General features: G+C 40.4%; 1 protein-coding gene across 1 annotated transcript; it reads right to left on the bottom strand.

The window, feature by feature from the left end:
- Positions 1 to 509: 509 nt before the first annotated feature.
- Positions 510 to 17,448, bottom strand: gsk3ab (glycogen synthase kinase 3 alpha b). Its single transcript, XM_088998847.1, has 11 exons — positions 17,356 to 17,448; positions 17,036 to 17,221; positions 11,733 to 11,920; positions 10,649 to 10,732; positions 10,276 to 10,386; positions 7,679 to 7,809; positions 6,090 to 6,294; positions 5,894 to 5,989; positions 4,196 to 4,382; positions 4,032 to 4,109; positions 510 to 2,262 (listed from the first exon to the last, which is right to left on the bottom strand). The coding sequence occupies exons 2-11, from the start codon at positions 17,208 to 17,210 to the stop codon at positions 2,198 to 2,200; spliced, it is 1,320 nt and encodes a 439-aa protein (XP_088854973.1). The 5' UTR covers positions 17,211 to 17,221; positions 17,356 to 17,448; the 3' UTR covers positions 510 to 2,197.
- Between the last annotated feature and the right edge of the window lie 582 nt (positions 17,449 to 18,030).

An 18,030-nucleotide genomic window follows, 5' to 3' on the forward strand; every position in this document is an offset into this window, starting at 1 on the left:
TACTACCCCAAAAACTAACGCGCAACACAATAAATAAAACAGTTAAGACAACGGACGACGGGCGAGCGAGGGAAGGCATGACAGGAGAAATGGAAGGAGAGAGAATACGATGGGAGACTTTTTTGTTCTTTTGTGAGTGTGTGTGTGTGTGTGTGTGGTTTTTACCCTCCAGCACTGGAGACCGGTTAGAGGGAGGGAAGAAGGAAGAAAAAAAAATGTATGTACAGACTGCTACGGCGGATAAAACAGTTTGGTCGCTTGAACCCGCCCGCCATCTACTGAAGGAAAGAAAAATATTACAAGAACAACATTACAATAGTAACAAAAAAAAATAATACGATAAAATAAAAGGTAGGTGAATATTTACAGATGAGCAGTGTTTTTGGGAGGTGTGAAGGAGAACCGGGTGGACGTGTGTGGCTTAAGGGGGTGATCAAAGTTCAAGATCCAAGACAGGAAGTAGAGAGTAGAGGTTGCTCTCGGGGGCAAAATGATAATAGTGAGGTTGGATCTACTTGTTTTGCCTCTTGAAACATTTTTCTGCCTGTATGATTTTTTTTTTTAATCTATACAGAGGCAGCTAACCCTCCGCCCCCATAACAAAAAAAAAGGCAAGTTAAAAGCGGAAAGAGAAATTTGTTGAAGTGTGCTTACTTTTTCTCTCATATATATATATATATATATATATATATATATATATATATATATATATATATATATATATATATATATATATATATATACACACACACACACACAGTAAAGTCTCGTTATATCGATATTCTCGGGAGTCGGAAAAAATATCGATATAACCAGACTATCGATATATCCGATCCTGCGGCATGTAAATTTTCTCCTTGCGTTCATAGAAATAGTATCGTAATAAGCAGTACTATCGATATAACCGATATCGATATAACGAGACTTTACTGTGTGTATATATATATATATATATATATATATTTTTTTTAAAGGACAACCAACACCATTTCTTTTTGTTTCCTGCCTGACAACAGAAAAAGTTTTTATCGCATCTGAAAAATACCCAAAACACGCAGGCTGATGTTTTTAGTCAAATGCAAAACAATAAAAATGAGTTAAAGTGTCCCAAAACTACTTCAAAATGACGGACATGGCGAGTTTCCGAAGGTCCCGCCCCCTTGTTCGTTGACGTCACGCCAGGACGTCTTGCTTTGCTCTAGAATCAAAACAATGGCTTCACATTTGGAGAAGATGCTTTCTTGTTACTCATCCAGTTATGAATATGATTCAAATAGTTTTGAAGAGGAAAGCGTAAATGTTTGCAATCGATTAAAGAAGTACTTCCGTCTCATTTTGAGGCGTCTGGACTCCAATGTAGCGTCCGGAAAATGCACAAGATGGCGCCCACGCTCCGTTGGAAATGGACCGATTTGTCTGCTGGGAATTTGTATCAACTAGTATCAAATAGTAGTCTTGATGTGACACACAACGATTCACCATCGCGTTATTTATGTATTTTCCTTCTAATTTCGCCATCAACACGGATGGTTTCAGAACAAACAAAGTACCCAAAGTACATTGTGTGTCGCTTTATCGGTCAGGGGCGTTCCTGACGTGACGTCACATCTGGAATCGTCACCAACCGGAAAACAAGACTTCCTGAATATTCAGCGCGAGTCTTAAAGCGTAAAATATAGCTATACGCGGTGGAATCTTTGTAAAATATATATAGCTCAGTAGAAGTCATTTTAAGTGATTTTCCAAATTATGGACACAACTTGTCCGGAGGCGTCGGTTGTCCTTTAAATCAGCTCCCATCTAAAAAAAAATGATACAATCGTTTGTTATGTACCATTTTGGGCACAAAAAAGGGGTGGTGGCAGGCATGACTCTGTCAGTGTCCAATAACCAAATGGCCACTACACATAAAAATGACCTAAAAAAAAAAAAAGAAAGTTAAAAACAACAATAATAAAAAATAAAATAAAAACAAGAAAAAAAGACAGACAATGCATGTACGACCCCACATATCCCATGGAACCTAGACTTATAAAGTCATATATGTCAAATAAAATGGCTATGGGGTGGGAGTGGGGGAGGACAGCAATGCCTGACGGTGACGTGTGTATAGCCTCTGCGTCTCTTTCTATGTGATGCGAGGAAGAAAAGGAAGAGCGGGAAGAGAAAAAGGAAGGAAAATGGCGGTGCTGGCTGCTCAGGTACTGTTGATGGAGCCGGGCACAGTGCCCGGCTGGGCGGTACTGTCTGACGTACTGCCATCTGGAGGATGATAAAGGTATTACACATGTAAAAAAATAAATAAATCTGTGTCGCTCTTTCTCTTGTTTCTATTTATAATTGTATTTTATTGATTGTATTCTATTTGTGATTGTATTTTATTTATTATAGTACCTATGCTTGTCTGTGACTGTAAAGTGTCCTTTACAAGAGCTTTGAAAGGCGCTTCAAATGAAATGTATTATTATTATTATTATTATTATTATTATTATTATTATTATTATTATTATTATTATTATTATTATTATTATCATCAGAGTCAGAATCATCTTTATTGCCAAGTATGTAGAACACACAAGGAATTTGTTTTATTATTATTATTATTATTACATGTGATAATTTTGTTTTGGTTGTTTTTTTTTAAGTGTATATAATCGATGTTGATGCAAATTACATCAATACCACAAAAACAAAAATCACAGACAATCTCCAGATGGAGTGCGGGTATGAAATTTCTTAATCAAATGTTTGTTTTTTTTTTTTGGAAGGGGGTTAATTTATTCCAATATCGTAATTCGAACCACGTTATGATACATCTTATAAAAAATGGCAATAAGATGGAGCGTGAAGGTTATTTTAATGAACTCATTCACTGCCAGACGAAGTGCAAAAATGTGTCCACTATAGTGCCAGGGTTTTTGTCATTTTCACTCAAATTGCAGGACCCACAGAATAGTGAGTTTTAGGACTGCATAAGCATTCAATGTAGCGTAAGAAAGCTTAGATTCGCTTATTTCATCAGAAGAATATAGTTAATTGTCATTTTCACGTAAAATGCAGGACCTACTGCAGTGGTTCTTAACCCGTGCGGAATTCCCCACTAGTGGGGAATTGCGGGTTAGCCAAGTGGGGAATGACGTGCCATATCTTCAGTTCAACCAAATATTAATGCCCTAGTAGCTAATAAACAAGAGCAAAAGTCTCATTAAAACTGTATTCTTGACTTATCATTGTTATCGTGGGGAACCGGGAGTTGGCCAATTGGAAAGTGGGGAAAAAAGGTTAAGAACCGCTGACCTGCAGAATATTGAGTTTTAGAACGACATAAACATTAAAAGCAGCGTAAGAAACCTCGGACTGTCTTCTTTCATTAGAAAGAAAATAGTTAATTCCTAAATTATATGGGTCTGGAGTTATCCGAGATTGAAATGAGGTCAGCTGTCCAAAATACAATACAATACAATACATACATATTGATTTATATGGTGCTTTAACAACAGTTGTACCTGTCACAAAGCACTAACATGGACAAAAAGGAAATGCTGCCCCCTCGTGGAAGGGAAAAAAAACCATTGCCAGAGGTCCGACCAGCACTTTATCGGCACCCAAGCAAAAAAAAAAAAAAAAAAAAAAAAAAAAAAAAAAAACCTGAACAAATTTGGGAATGGCGCTCCACGTCATATTTTCAAATTCAGGAATGGCAGTGAATGAGTTAAGTTGAATAAAAGTGTCTTAAATTCATTTTAGAATCATAAAAATGATTTTTAAGTTGGATGATTTATGGAAAATATTTTGAGGTCAAAATTTAAATAGGAATAAAAAAATTAAGGAGAAGAATTTCTTTTTTTTTTTTTCAAGGAGAAAATGTAATTCAGGCTTTCAATTTAAGAAAAAATAATTTTATGATATTGATTAAAAAAAATCCTGAAATCAATCCTGAAAACCTTTGGTGTCATAATAATAATAATAATAATAATAATAATAATAATAGTAAGAATGTGCATGGGTTATGCATATGTTCCTGCACATACCGTGTGAGGCAGCCGTTGTCTGTGCGCGGGCGTGAGGAGGAATGAGTGTTGAATTCAACTGTGGTTGGATGGACAGCTCTGTGGAGACAAGGCACAAAAGTGGCATGAGAAACACCCCACATGGGGTTTCGGCAGCCGGCATGCGCAAGCGCACGGGAACCGACCGACGGGACTGAAGTTGAAGAGAAGCGGCATTTCCCGCCCGCTGGGCAGGCGGGTGTTGGGCTGGCGCAGTTCGTCAAAGAAGGCGTGCGCGCAGGCCTCCAGCGGAGACAGACGGGTGACCGGCGTGTATTCCAGCAGGCGCGAGCACAGGGCGATGGCCTCCGGCGGCGTGCGGGGCTTGAACACCTGAGCGAAAAGGCGCACCGGATCAACACGTTAACTCATTCAATGGCAGATGATGTACAAAAATGCGTCCACTCCAGTGCCAGTGTTTTCGTCATTTTAACTCAAATTCAAGGACCCACACATTATTGACTTTTTAGGACTACATAAACATTGAAGTCGGCGTAAGAAAGCTTAGATTTGCTTGTTTCATCAGAAGAAAACAGTTAATTCCTAAGTTATATGGGTCTGGAGTTATGTGAACTTGAAATGGGGGCAGCTTTACAAAATACAATACATACATATTGATTTAAATCGCGCTTTAACTGAAGCTGTCACAAAGCGCTAGCATGGATAAAAAGGAAATGCTACCCCTCCCCCCCGGGGAAGGGACATACATTGCCAGAGGTTTGACCAGCGCTTTATCGGCCCCAAAGAAGAAAAAACAAAACCCGAACAAATCTAGGAATGGCGTTTCCATGTAAATAAATTCGGAAATGGGGATGGCTGTACGAAATACAATACGATACATACATGTTGATTTATATAGCGCTTTATAATAATAATAATAATAATAATAATAATAATAATAAATTTTATTTCAAGCTCCTTAACTGAAGCCGAAGCTGTAACAAAGCGCTAACATGGATAAAAAGGAAATGCTGCCCCCTCGTGGAAGGGAAAAACATTGCCAGAGGTCTGACCAGCGTTTTATCGGCACACAAGCAAGAAAGCCCATAATCCGAACAAATTTGGGAATGCCGCTTATGTCCTGTTTTCAATTCCTGAATGAATTTGATCTCAGTGAATGAATTAATAATAATACATTTCATTTCTAAGCGCCTTTCAAAACTCTCAATGTCACTTTACAGTTACAGGATAAGTTTTTCTGTGGGTGAGCAGCGGCAGCCACATGCGCCAGCGTTCACTCAACCCGAAATTACTCAAATAGATAGAAAGTTAGCTAGCTAATAGATAACTAATAGCTAGCTAGCTAGATAGCAAATAGATAGCAACACAAGCCAGCGTTCACTCAATAACACAATTCGATAGAAATGTCAATGAATTTCTGCAATTTTTTAAATTCCTTTTCCATTGGAAAAAAAAATGTTAATTCCTAAGTTATATGGATGTGGAGTTATATCAGCATGAAATGGTGGCGGCTGTACGAAATACAATACTGTCCATACATATTGATTTATATAGCGCATTAACAACAGCTTCAGCTGTAACAAAGCGCTAAGATGGACAAAAGAAAAATGCTGCCCCTTCATGGAAGGAAAAAAAAAAAAACATTGCCAGAGGTCTGACCGGCGCTTTATCGGCACCCAAACAAGAAAAAAAACCAAACCCTGAACAAATCACGGAATGGCGTTTCCATGTCATGCTTTTCAATTTGCGAATACATTCGGAAATGGCAGTGATAGAGTTAATGTTGACTTTTCTCGTCAAAAACTCAGACATTTTTTTTTTTGTAGTTATGTTGCGCGAGTTGAACGGTGGCATTGAATCAGCAAAATAAAATAAATGCATACCTTTGTCCATGGGTGAGCTTTAATCTGTGGGAATTTGAACTCTGTGTAGTTGGGGTTCATCTCTCGGATCTGCTCCCTTGTCGGAGTTCCAAGAACCTGACGTGGGAAGATTCAAATCATGAACGATCATCTTTGGGAGCGGCAGCGTTTTCCGATACGGCTCCTGGATTGACCCTCGATGGACGGACGCACGCACCTTGATGATTTCGACGAGCTGGTCCACGCCGCTGTCCCCGGGGAAAATGGGCTGGCCCAGTAGCAGTTCGGCCAGCACGCAGCCGGCCGACCAGATGTCGATGTTGGACGTGTAGTCGGTGGCGCCGAAGATGAGCTCCGGGGCGCGATAGTACCGCGAGCAGATATACGACACGTTGGGCTCGCCTCGGACCAGCTGCTTGGCACTGCGGGGACGGGGGACGGCACAAAAGGGGGACCATTAAAGGACAACCGACACCATTTTTTTTGTTTCCTAACTGACATCAGAAAAACGTTTTACAGCATCTAAAATACCCAAAACACGCAGGCTGATATTTTTAGTCAAATGCAAAACACTAATAAAAATGATTTAAAGTGTCCCAAAACTGCCACAAAATGAGCTGGGAAATGGCGAGATTCAGAAAGTCCCGCCCCCTTGTACGTGACATCACGCCAGGATACTCCTTCACAAACTGCCTTGCTCCAGAATCAAAACAATGGCTTCGGAGAGTTCAGATTCGGAGAAGATGCTTTCTTGTTACTCATCAAGTTGTGAATATGATTCAAATACAGTAAAGTCTCGTTATATCGATATTCAAGGGAGTCCGAAAAAATATCGATATAACCGGGACTATCGATATATCCGACCCTGTTTGCATGTAATTTTCTCCGTGCATGCATAGAAATAGTATCGATATAACCGGGACTATCGATATAAATCCGATATCGATATAACGAGACTTTACTGTAGTTCCGAAGAGGAAAACATAAATGTTTGCAATGGATTAAAGAAGTCCTTCCGTATCAATTCGAGCCGTCTGGACTCAAATGTAGCGTCCCAGAAAATGCACAAGATGGCGACCAAGCTCCGTTGGAAATGGGCTGATTTGTCTGCTGGGATATTGTGTCAACTAGTATCAAATACAGTAAAGTCTCGTTATATCGCTATTCTCGGGAGTCGGAAAAAATATCGATATAACCGGACTATCGATATATTCGATCCTGCGGCATGTAAATTTTGTCCTTGCGTTCATAGAAATAGTATCGTAATAAGCAGTACTATCGATATAACCGATATCGATATAACGAGACTTTACTGTAGTAGTCTTGGTGCAACACACAATTCACCATCACATTATTTGTTTTTTCCTCCTAATTTTGCCCTCAACACGGATCAACACAAAGTTTTCAGACCAAACAAAGTACCCAAAATGCATTGTGCCTCGCTTTCTCGGTCAGGGGCGTTCCAGATGTGACGTCACGTCAGGCATCGTCATCAAACATCCGACTTACGACCAGCTCGACTTACGACCACTCTCGCACAGCAATCGACCATGTGATGGCACCAGAAGGGGGAGTTTGCGAGTCACTTAGCGTCTGAGTCTCTATTCAACATTTTGAATGGATTTCGACTCACGACCGGTTGGTCGGAACGGAACTCGGCCGTAAGTCAAATGTTCCCAGTACACCATAAAAAAAACAAGTGGGTAGACAATTTTTTTTTTCACGTGCAGTCAAAGACAGCTGACTCATACGGCAACGGAAAAAATGATGAGGTTCGCTGAGCGTCACCGTGCATGTGCTACAAACCTGCCAAAGTCGCAAAGCTTGAGGATGGCCGTCTCCGGGTCCACCAGGAGGTTTTGGGGCTTGATGTCTCGATGACACACGCCCTGGGAATGAATATACGCCAGGCTCCTGAACAGCTGGTACATGTACACCTGGAGAGAAGGACATAATACTTCAGATATCCCTATTTGTATTTGTCATCTTGTAGCTCCGGTCTTGACTTGCGCATGGCCAACCGACACTTAGCGTGTGTCAACCCAGGCATTTTCAATGTGGGTGGCGGCGAGGTTAATCGTGACTCACACTCTCCTATAGCCATGTGATGACTAACGGAATTCTTAACATGTTAATTAGTGTCTTTTCTCTCTAATAAGCAAATAAAATAAAAGAAACATGCGTGGGCATTTCTTCCGTGTCACAAGAGTAGCGAGCGCAGCAACGCTATGGTTGATGTGGGCTGCAGACTGTGGCGCAATAAAAACTGGAACAGAGTTAGCGTGTCACGTCCTTGAAAAAAAAAAAAAAAAAAAAAAAATGTTCATGTTTGACAATGAAAAATGAAAAAAAAAAAATGGGAGAAATTATTTTCATTATGAACTCATTCACTGCCATCCACGAATTTATTCGGGAATTGAAAATATGACCAGAATTTGTTCGGGTTTCGGATTGTGTGCCGATAAAGCGCTGGTCAGACCTCTGGCAATGTTTTTCCATTTCACGAGGGATGTTAGCGCTTTGTTCCCGCTTCAGCTTCAGTTCAAGAGCTATACACATCAATATGTATGTTTTGTATTGTATTTTGGACAGTCGCCCCCATTTCAAGCTCAGATAACTCCAGATGCATATAACTTAGGAATTAACTATTTTTTTTTTCTGTAGTCCGCGAACGCAATATTCTAGAGGTCCTGGAATTTGAGTGAAAATGACAAAAACCCTGGCACTGGAGTGGATACATTTTTGCTCATGGTCCTGCTGTGAATGAGTTAAAGTAAAACCACTCATTTATAAAAATAAAAAAGTTATTAAGCAATGCTGCCACTTGGTGGCCTGTGGGGGGTATTGGAGGCAGCACCAGCAATAAGCATTCCAGATACACGTATACGAAATACACGAACATTTACACAATGCGGAGGCGCCGCAAATCTCGGCGGGGCAAATCACCGGGTGATGATTATCACGAGTCTCACGGCGATATCACGACGCGATTTTAACAAGAGGACGAAAAATGGGCAATCTCGCTCAAGGAGGGGAAAAGCCAGTGATGAGCCGGAGACGTGCTGTGACACAAATGGAGCTGTGTCGGTAAAGAAATAAGGAAAGATGTGTGTGTCTTAATACCTTAGGGGTGGGGGGCAAGCGCAGGCTGAATGAAGGAGTAAAGTGGGCCACGAAACAGTGGGAATGTTCTCTCGACCGCGGCACAAAATAAAACGCACAAACCAACAACCTTGCAGAAAGGAAGGAGGGGACGTGGGCGGCCTGTAGCTTCTGTAATCCTTAAAGAGCCAAACGGGGGTAAGAAAAAACGGCCCGTTGGGTCGCTTGAAGCAAACAAAAGTTTTGTTTTTTTTCCACCTGTCACAATCCGGATTGAAACAACAGGTAACATCCGAGTTACGACCGGGTTCCGTTCCAACAAAACGGTCGTAAGTCAAACGGTCGTAAATCGAAAAGCATTCAAAATGGCTGACGCGAGGATCACGTGATCAGAACAAATGACGACACTGTGGCATATCAGTAACGTTTTCTATTGAATACCAAAACGTTGACAGTTTATTTATAAATCTTGTAACTTTTAGTGTCATTTTAATCATTTTATATTTTGTATTATCAATCTTTATTACTGTGTCGGGGCACACGCTTTGTGCTGACCCAACACGCACGGCTTCCCACGCTTGCGAGCTTTCCAAAAATGGCTCTCCCTGCCAGAAGAGGTCACCTGTCTCAAAGAGGCGGCGGCGCTGACCGTGAGCCTGACGCGGCGTTTGCGTCGCGGCGATCCTACCCGCTCCGCCTTGGCGTCGGTGGACCCCCCCACCCGCTTCCCGATTGCTGTGCTGTCATGCTGGAGAAAATTGTCGTACGCGTTTGTTACGAAACAGTGATTCTTGTATCGTCATTTTATGCAATGCTGCTCCGGCAAATAAACATCCTACTTGTTTGATATTGTCACGTTCGGATGGACAGCAAAGCGCGGGGCCACGCCTCCCAACGTTCTTCTTCAGGACAGCGGGTACGAAAGCGGGACGCTGTCAACTTGTATTTGTACATTGTATTACCCTGGACTTTGTCTTTGAAGCTCGGTCCAAGAATTCTTTTGGGATTGTTTCGTTTCTGCACCACCGTGTGCGAGTTGTTTCTCGCCATTGTCGGGATTCCCATCGCCTCCCCCCCTCCCACTTGTCGTTTTTGGTATTATTTTTTTTGTGTTGTAGCTTAATAAATCATCGTGCACGAACCGTCGCATTGCTGGCCGTAGAATAAAAAAAAAAAAAAAAAAAAGGTCTGGCGGTCATGGTCGTAAGTACGGGTGGTCGTAACTCGCGCCGGTCGTAAATCGGATGTTACCTGTATTTATTTTTATTTTGGGGGCAAGGAATGAAAATATGGCTGCTTACCTTCACGTAAATGATGGGGATGGTGGTCTTGGCCTTGTTGAAATGCCGTGCCACCCTGTACACCGTCTCGGGGACAAAGTCCAGGACCAGATTCAGGTAGACTTCATCTTTCTGGACATAATTTCAGATCGAAAGACATTTAGTTGTGTGGCAGTGGTCTTAGATTAGATTAGATGAGCCTTTATTTGTCTCACAGTGGAGAAATGTACATTTCACAGCAGCAAAAACAAAATATAGGAGTTGTTGTAAAGGCAGCAACTCTCGCGGGCGCCATCTTGAAGTCAAAAACAAACAAAATAAACTAAACAATGCAGAAATAATGCTAAAATGCTACGTTAAACATTTCCGGGGAGGGGGGATGACAGTGAGTCACCTTTTCACCACTGGAGTAGAAGAAGTAACGTAGCCGCACAATGTTGCAGTGGTCCAACTTTCGCATTATTTGCAGCTCTCTATTCTACAAAGCAAAAAAGATGTAAAAAAATACAATAAGACAAAACAGTCGTCACAAGGCAGAAAAATGTCGATCAAGCACCCCTATGCAAATGAACCTTTGTACAGTGATACTTTAGCTAACAGACTTCATTAGTTCCCAGAAAGTGTGTGTAAGGTGAAAAGTTTGTCTGCCAAACATTTATTTCCCATAAGAAACCATTAAAAATGAGAATAATTCGTTCCCAGGTCCCCATAAAACATAATTTTCAAATAAATAAACCTTAAAACTACACAGCATACCATATCTTATGTATAATAAATGTGCTATTGTATTTTAATTCAAGAAATAAACTGTACCATATAATAAAGTCGTTATATTTACCTTTGTGATGGTCATTGATGTAGTTGCCTCTTGATGATATCCGAGTGAAGTTGCCGAGCTTTCTCGCCAATAGTACCCTCACTCACACTTCCCCCTGCTAGCTGCTTTTCGTTAATCCAAATCAACAGAAGTTTTTCAACCTCTTCTATTGCCTGAGACAGTTGCTTAGATAACACAGAAACACCCTTAGCCACACGTAGCAATGGTCGACTTAGCACACTTGTACTGGGACGCTAAGTCACACAAACGAACACCTCGTTCGTGTTTTCCGATGATCTCGTTCTTCTGCTCGACCGTAATTTTCTTTTGTGTCCTCTTCGGCATAACACTAGCCTGTGGTGGGGTCTTTTTCGGTCCCATAATAGCAAATGTACCCCATTTGATAGCAAACCACATCTGCACTCAAAGGGCCACCCACCGTGGCGCTGTGTTGTTTGGTCCGTCCGCCAAAAAGTAGTTCGTATTCCAAGATTATATCTCGCGAATTTGATGTTGGTAAGGTGAAAAGTTTGTGAGCTTAAGCATTCGTTTGTAAACCGAGGTATCACACTGTATTTATTTATATAAATATATTTTCATTTTACAAAGTCTCACACACACACACACACACATGACTAGACAAAAGCGTGTATCTGCTGACCTTGAAGCGTTTATCTTGAAGGACTTTTTTGATGGCCACCATTTCCTGGCTATCGATGAGGCGCGCCTGGTAGACCACGCCAAAGGAGCCATTTCCTATGACTTTGATGTCCGTGTACGACACTTCCTGCGGGCGGTCGGGCCCTTGGCCCGGCGTGGCCGCCACGGTGGTCAATTTGCCACTGTCACCTGTCAAAGAAGAATATGTGAAGACAAATGACTGTATTTTCCGGTGTATAAGGCGCACCCAAATGCGTTCATTTTCTTCAAAAGATTATGTTCCTGTTGTGTTTGTTATTTTGCTTTGTGTTGACTATTATGTGAAGCCTTATATTTGGAAAACATTTACAGTATTTATATACCCTAGAACGTTTTTCATTCATTGAAGGTGCACCTTATAGTCTGGTGTGCCTTATATATGGAAAAAATGATGAAAATACACCATTCATTTGTGATTGTCGTTGATGTAGTTGCCTCTTGATGATATCCGAGTGAAGTTGCTGTGCTTTCTCGCCGATAATACCCTCACTCACACTGTCCCCTGCTAGCAGCTTTTCGTTAATCCAAATCAACAGCATCGTATAGAGCGGGAAATATGGTCATTATTATTATTATTATGAAATGGGCAGGTGAAATTTTAAAATTCCGAAAAAAATAATGAATCAATAAAAAAACATTGGTAGATTTATTCCGGCAGCAATTAAACCATGTATTTTCTTTATCCTTGAGAGTTTGTTTAACTTTGGGGGGAAGGTGGCCATGGTGTGTTTTTTCAAAAGATGTAAAAAATAAAAATCTGACAGGAGGAAAAAAAATGTTAAACGAATTTGAATATTATTAATAATAATAATAATAATAATAATAATAATAATAATAATAATAATAATAATAATACTCATTATCATCATCCTCATCATGATAATACATTTCATTTATAAGCGCCTTTCAAAACTCTCAAGGACACTTTACAGTCAGAGGATATTTTTTCTGCGAGTGAGCAGCGGCAGCCACATGCGCCAGCGTTCACTCAACCAAGAAACGATCGATAAAGAAACAAGACTCAATCAATAAAGAAACAAGAAATAAGTACAATAAGTACAGAAATAAGAAACAAGCAATAAAGCAACAATAAATAAATAAAAACAGGAAACAATAAAGAAACAATAAATAAGTAATAAAATAAATGAACAAGGAACAATCAATAAACAAGAAACAATCAATAAAGAAACAAGTAAGAATAAATGAAGTATAAAAAAAAGTAATAGATAGCTAGCTAGATAGATGGCTAATAGATAGCTAGCTAATATGTTTCCTGACTCAAATAGCTAGGTAGCTAGCTATATAGATAATAGATAACAAGCTAGCTAGATAGATGGCTAATAGATAGCTAGCTAATATGTTTCCTGACTCAAATAGCTAGGTAGCTAGCTATATAGATAATAGATAACAAGCTAGCTAGATAGATGGCTAATAGATAGCTAGCTAATATGTTTCCTGACTCAAATAGCTAGGTAGCTAGCTATATAGATAATAGATAGACGTAATGAGGGTGCTGACCTCGAATTTTACCTGTTTGTTTAAATATCCACAAAAAAAAAAAAACATAAATAAAATTCGCAGTTCAACACACTTTGACGTGTTCCCGTTCTACTCATCGTGGTCCGCAGGTTGACCGGGCATAATCCAGGATCAGATTACACCGTGAGGGCGAAAAATAAAGGGGGGGGGGGGGTCATGTACTTTCTCGGCAAGTACAAGATGTGCATCTTGAAATTGGTCAAACAGTAAAATTGCCGGGATGATGTTTGACTCGGGGTGGGGGGGAAAAAAACAACACATTGGCACTTGAGATCAAACAATAATTGACTGAGCTCGTTAGAAAGGTGTTGGGTGGAGGGCAGTCGGTCGGGTAACGGTGCGACAGTTGAGGTCGAGAGGGATTTGATGAATCAACACCACGGAACGGTGACATTGGGGAAGGAGAGAATGTGAGTGAGTCAGACAGAAGCCCGCCCTCGAAAACACATTAGTCAAGAACATTGCGATTAAAAAAAAAAAAAGTGCAACGAAACACCCTGAAGTGCTACTCCGTTTTCCCTGTGCACGTCTCAACAGGACCCCCCCGGACTACCATCGTGCCTTGAAACGGAGTGAGTCGACAAAACTAGCAAAAACAGCACTGCGTCAACATTACACAAGAAATACGGACGAGATTGTGAATGCGGCGATACCAATTTCCCCACCCCCCAAAATTAGTAACAATAATAATAATAATAATAATAATAATAATAACAATAATACATTTTATTTATAAGCGCCTTTCAAAACTCTCAAGGACACTTTACAGTGACAAGATATTTTTTTCTGCGGGTGAGCAGTGGCAGCCACACGCTCCAGCATTCTCTCAACCCGGAAGTAACATAAAGTTTAAAAAAAAACTAAATATAAAATAACATTTTCTATCTATTAGATATCTATTAGCTAGCTAGCTAGCTAGATGGCTATACATTTGCTATCTATTTGCTATCTAGCTAGCTATCTAGCTGCCTATCTATTTGCTATCTAGCTCGCTAGCTATCTATTTGCTATATATTAGCTAGCTACCTAGCTGGCTATCTATTTCCTATACATTTGCTATCTATTAGCTATCCGAATAGCTAGATAGTTATGTAGCTGGGTATTTATTAGCTATCTGGCTATCTTGCTAGTTAGCTATCTAGCTAGGTAGCTATACTGTCTATCTGTTAGCTATCTAGCTGGCTACCTGGCTGGCTATCCATTCGCTATCTATTTGCTATCTATTCGCTAGCTACCGAGCTGGCTATCTATTCACTAGCTACCTATTTGCTATCTATTAGCTCTCTGGCTAGCTAGCCAGTAATGTAGCTGGGTACTGTAACTTTAATCTTCAGATTTCTATTTTTTGGTATGATGAAGGGTCGCAGCGGTAGGAAAATGGTTACAACGTAAGAGATTGCGATCGCCCTTATACCATTCCATTGCATCACTTGCACTCAAAGTGAAGTTAAAGAGAAATCTCTTTAAATATGGCGCAACTGCCACAGAGAATTAATGACAAATAGACTGATGAGGAGTAAATACATTTGGAAATGTGATCAGTGATGTATGTACACATACGCTGGGCAGCAAGATAGTGGGTGAACATTATATATGCAATTAAAATGAGCGTATCAATTCTGATGTTTAAAGCGCTATATCAATCAAGATGTATTGCATTGTATCACTAAGTCACTGAACAAATAAATCCACTCATGAATAATGTTGTTGTTTTTTTGTTTGGGCAAGTGGCGCCATCTGAAACGCGACAGGAATTTTGACGCTTGGAGAACACCTCGGAATTTCGGCCTGTTCTAGATCTTACTGTTGGATATTTGTCCAAGGTGACCTTTCCAATCAGAAATTGTCATTTTGAGGAACTCTTGTCACATTGGTACATTCATGGTTCAAAGTGTGTAGAATTGCAGTGAGCAAAGATCGAAGCGCGTGCATTTTAAGGCACCAAATTCTTAAAGGACAACCGACGTCTCCGGACAAGTTGTGTCCATAATTTGTAAAATGGCTTCAAATGACTTCTACTGAGCGTATTTTACAAAGATTCCAACGCATATAGCTATATTTTACGTTTTAAAACTCGCGCTGAATATTCAGGAAGTCTTGTTTTTGAGTTGGTGACGAGTCCGTACGTGACGTCACTGAAGGAACGCCCCTGACCGAAAAAAAGACACATTGTAGCAGTCCTTCCATCATGTCAATGTATTTTGCTGTACTTGTTTGGTCTGAAAACCTTATGTTGCACCAAAAAGCCGCCAGAAGAGGGCGACCAAGCTCCATGGAAGGAATTTATCAGCCTGTGGAAACTGGCTGATTAATTCCTCACAGAAGCTTGGACGCCATTTTCTGCCTCTTTTTTGGTGATCCATTTACCCCCAATGTTGCCTCAAAATGGCACGGAATAAATTCTTTAATCAATTGCAAACATGTATGCTATCCTCTTCAGAACTATTTGAATCACATTCATAACTGGATGTGGAACAAGAAAGCCCACACGTGTGCCGCCACAAACTGGGGGCGGGACTTTCTGAAAATGCCCAATTCGCAGCTCAATTTTTTTGCAGATTTTGGACACTTTAAGTCATTTTTATTGGTGTTTTGCATTTGAATAAAAATATCATCCTGAGTGTTTTGGGTATTTTAGATGCTATAAAACGTTTTTCTGATGTCAGTTAGGAAACAAAAAAGTGATGTCGGTTGTCCTTTAAGCAGAAGTTCAAGCAATATGTAAACCATTTTAGTTTTTAAGCGCTTAGCATGCCTTACACAAGTTGTAGTCTATGTTGAGGAGCCACCTTTGCCAAGTCCTTTGTATATTTGTAGCATAAAGACGGTACCTGTAGATGGCAGTTCCCGGAGGGGAGTTAGAGCCTCTTTAATATCATTACTTCAACTATAATTACATACAAATATAATTACAATACAAACTTAGGTTGACGTGATAGAACATACTTTTTGCAAGCTTGGTTATTTGTGTGTGTGTGTGTGTGTGTGTTTTTTTAATAATAATTAACAGTGAGAAAAATGTACATTTTCCCCACATTGTCCCTTTAACGTTTAATCGATTGAGAAACATTATTTAATGGAGGTGTGCATTATATGTGTTTTTCTTGTGTGAAATTGATAAACATTAAATGACAGACTTTTGAGGTAACTGAAAGAGGCTAACTTTGAACGGAGTAGTGATTTAAAATGATCGGTTAGTATGTAAAATAAGAATTTCCACTGGGAAGTTGGCTCCGCGTTGGTGCTACTATCTGATATGCCTCAATCAATTGCTCGAACGGAATGACACAAAGATGACAAGTGGTATTTTCTTAAAGTTACAACTCGGTAACGATAAAAGGACGCTATCTTCGGCAAATGACTATCACGGGAGCTAATGCTAACGCTCAACCTGGTTGACATGAAGAAGGGTCGTCGAAATTGAATTTGTCATTCATAACAAGATAAAACACATTTCTCCGAACAAAACAACCGTCTGTATAGTTGTTCGGTTGACGTTAAAATGGTTCTCATTGAAAAGTGTTAATAATGGGAGAAAAACGGTTGTAGCTGGCTAGCTAGCCTAAGTTAGCCAAGAGCCTGCTAGCTAAAATTAGCATGGCCACTGTGGTGGACCTCATTTAAACAAAATGTCTACAACGCCATCTGAAATAAACCACGAGAGGGACATCGTTGGGAACTAAATGTCTGATACGGCTTGTGGTCATTTTAGAAAAAGACACTTACGGGGTAGTTTGAGGTTCCCAAAGCTCGTCGAGCTGACTGCGCTGTTTTGCGAAGCTCCCGACTTTCCTGTGGAGCTTCCGCCGGCGACCGCTGATCCGACGCCGGCTGCAGCGGCTCCGGGAGCTCCGGGAGGCTCTGCGAATGAGCTCGTCCTGGGCCGCCCGCTGCCGCTCATATTTGTGTGAACTAGAGTAGGGGGAACGGCGAACGTTACTGACAGCCAGCCAAGTCATACAAGTCCCCCGTACGAATGAAATATAAATTAATTCATGAAATATAGATGTATCTACACCATAAGAAAAAAAATGAACTCCACTTACAGCGTTCTTAGACAGCTTTCTACCCCGACTCCCGACTCCCCCTTTCTTTCCCTGTACTGTAGAACGACGATGGTGGGAAACTGGGGAGTTGACGCAGGTGACGTCACGCTGGCAAAGGATGATGGGAAATCAAGTTCTATCGTTCCTTTACTCCGAGTGTGAAATGTTGACTTTCAGTTTTCATCTAATATCAGTGCAATAATAGCGAAAAAAAAAATACAATATAACTGTACTATATTAAATACATGATAACCATTAACACGAAGCGCTTATAACGTAATAATAAACAAAAAGCCTTTTATTGGAACTAAATAAAAATCAATATTGTTGTGCAAAACTATGTCCCCATACAAAGAGCGCCGTGTGATTGATAAGCAACATGTCTAGTATCAAGCGGGGCTTACTTCAACAAAGACACAAAAAAGTAACACGGAGACAAAATGTTTTTTAAACAAATTATCGGCGAAAGTGGCGACCCCTTGAAGGGAAAAGCCGAAAGGAAAAGAAGATCGGCGAAAAAAAGTGTAGGAAGGCTAAAACTACCGTACCCAGCATGCATAGCGTCTCTTGTGACAGCAAATATGGGCGGGCTTTAGTTTTTCACATGGGTACTCGTAATGGGATTCCAGCTCTTTTCAGAGAGACGGTTCTTTTGGCTCAGCTCACTAAAAACAT

Source organism: Hippocampus bargibanti, linkage group LG06, assembly GCF_051943395.1.
Source record: "Hippocampus bargibanti isolate YZ-2025 linkage group LG06, ASM5194339v1, whole genome shotgun sequence".
NCBI lineage: Eukaryota > Metazoa > Chordata > Actinopteri > Syngnathiformes > Syngnathidae > Hippocampus > Hippocampus bargibanti.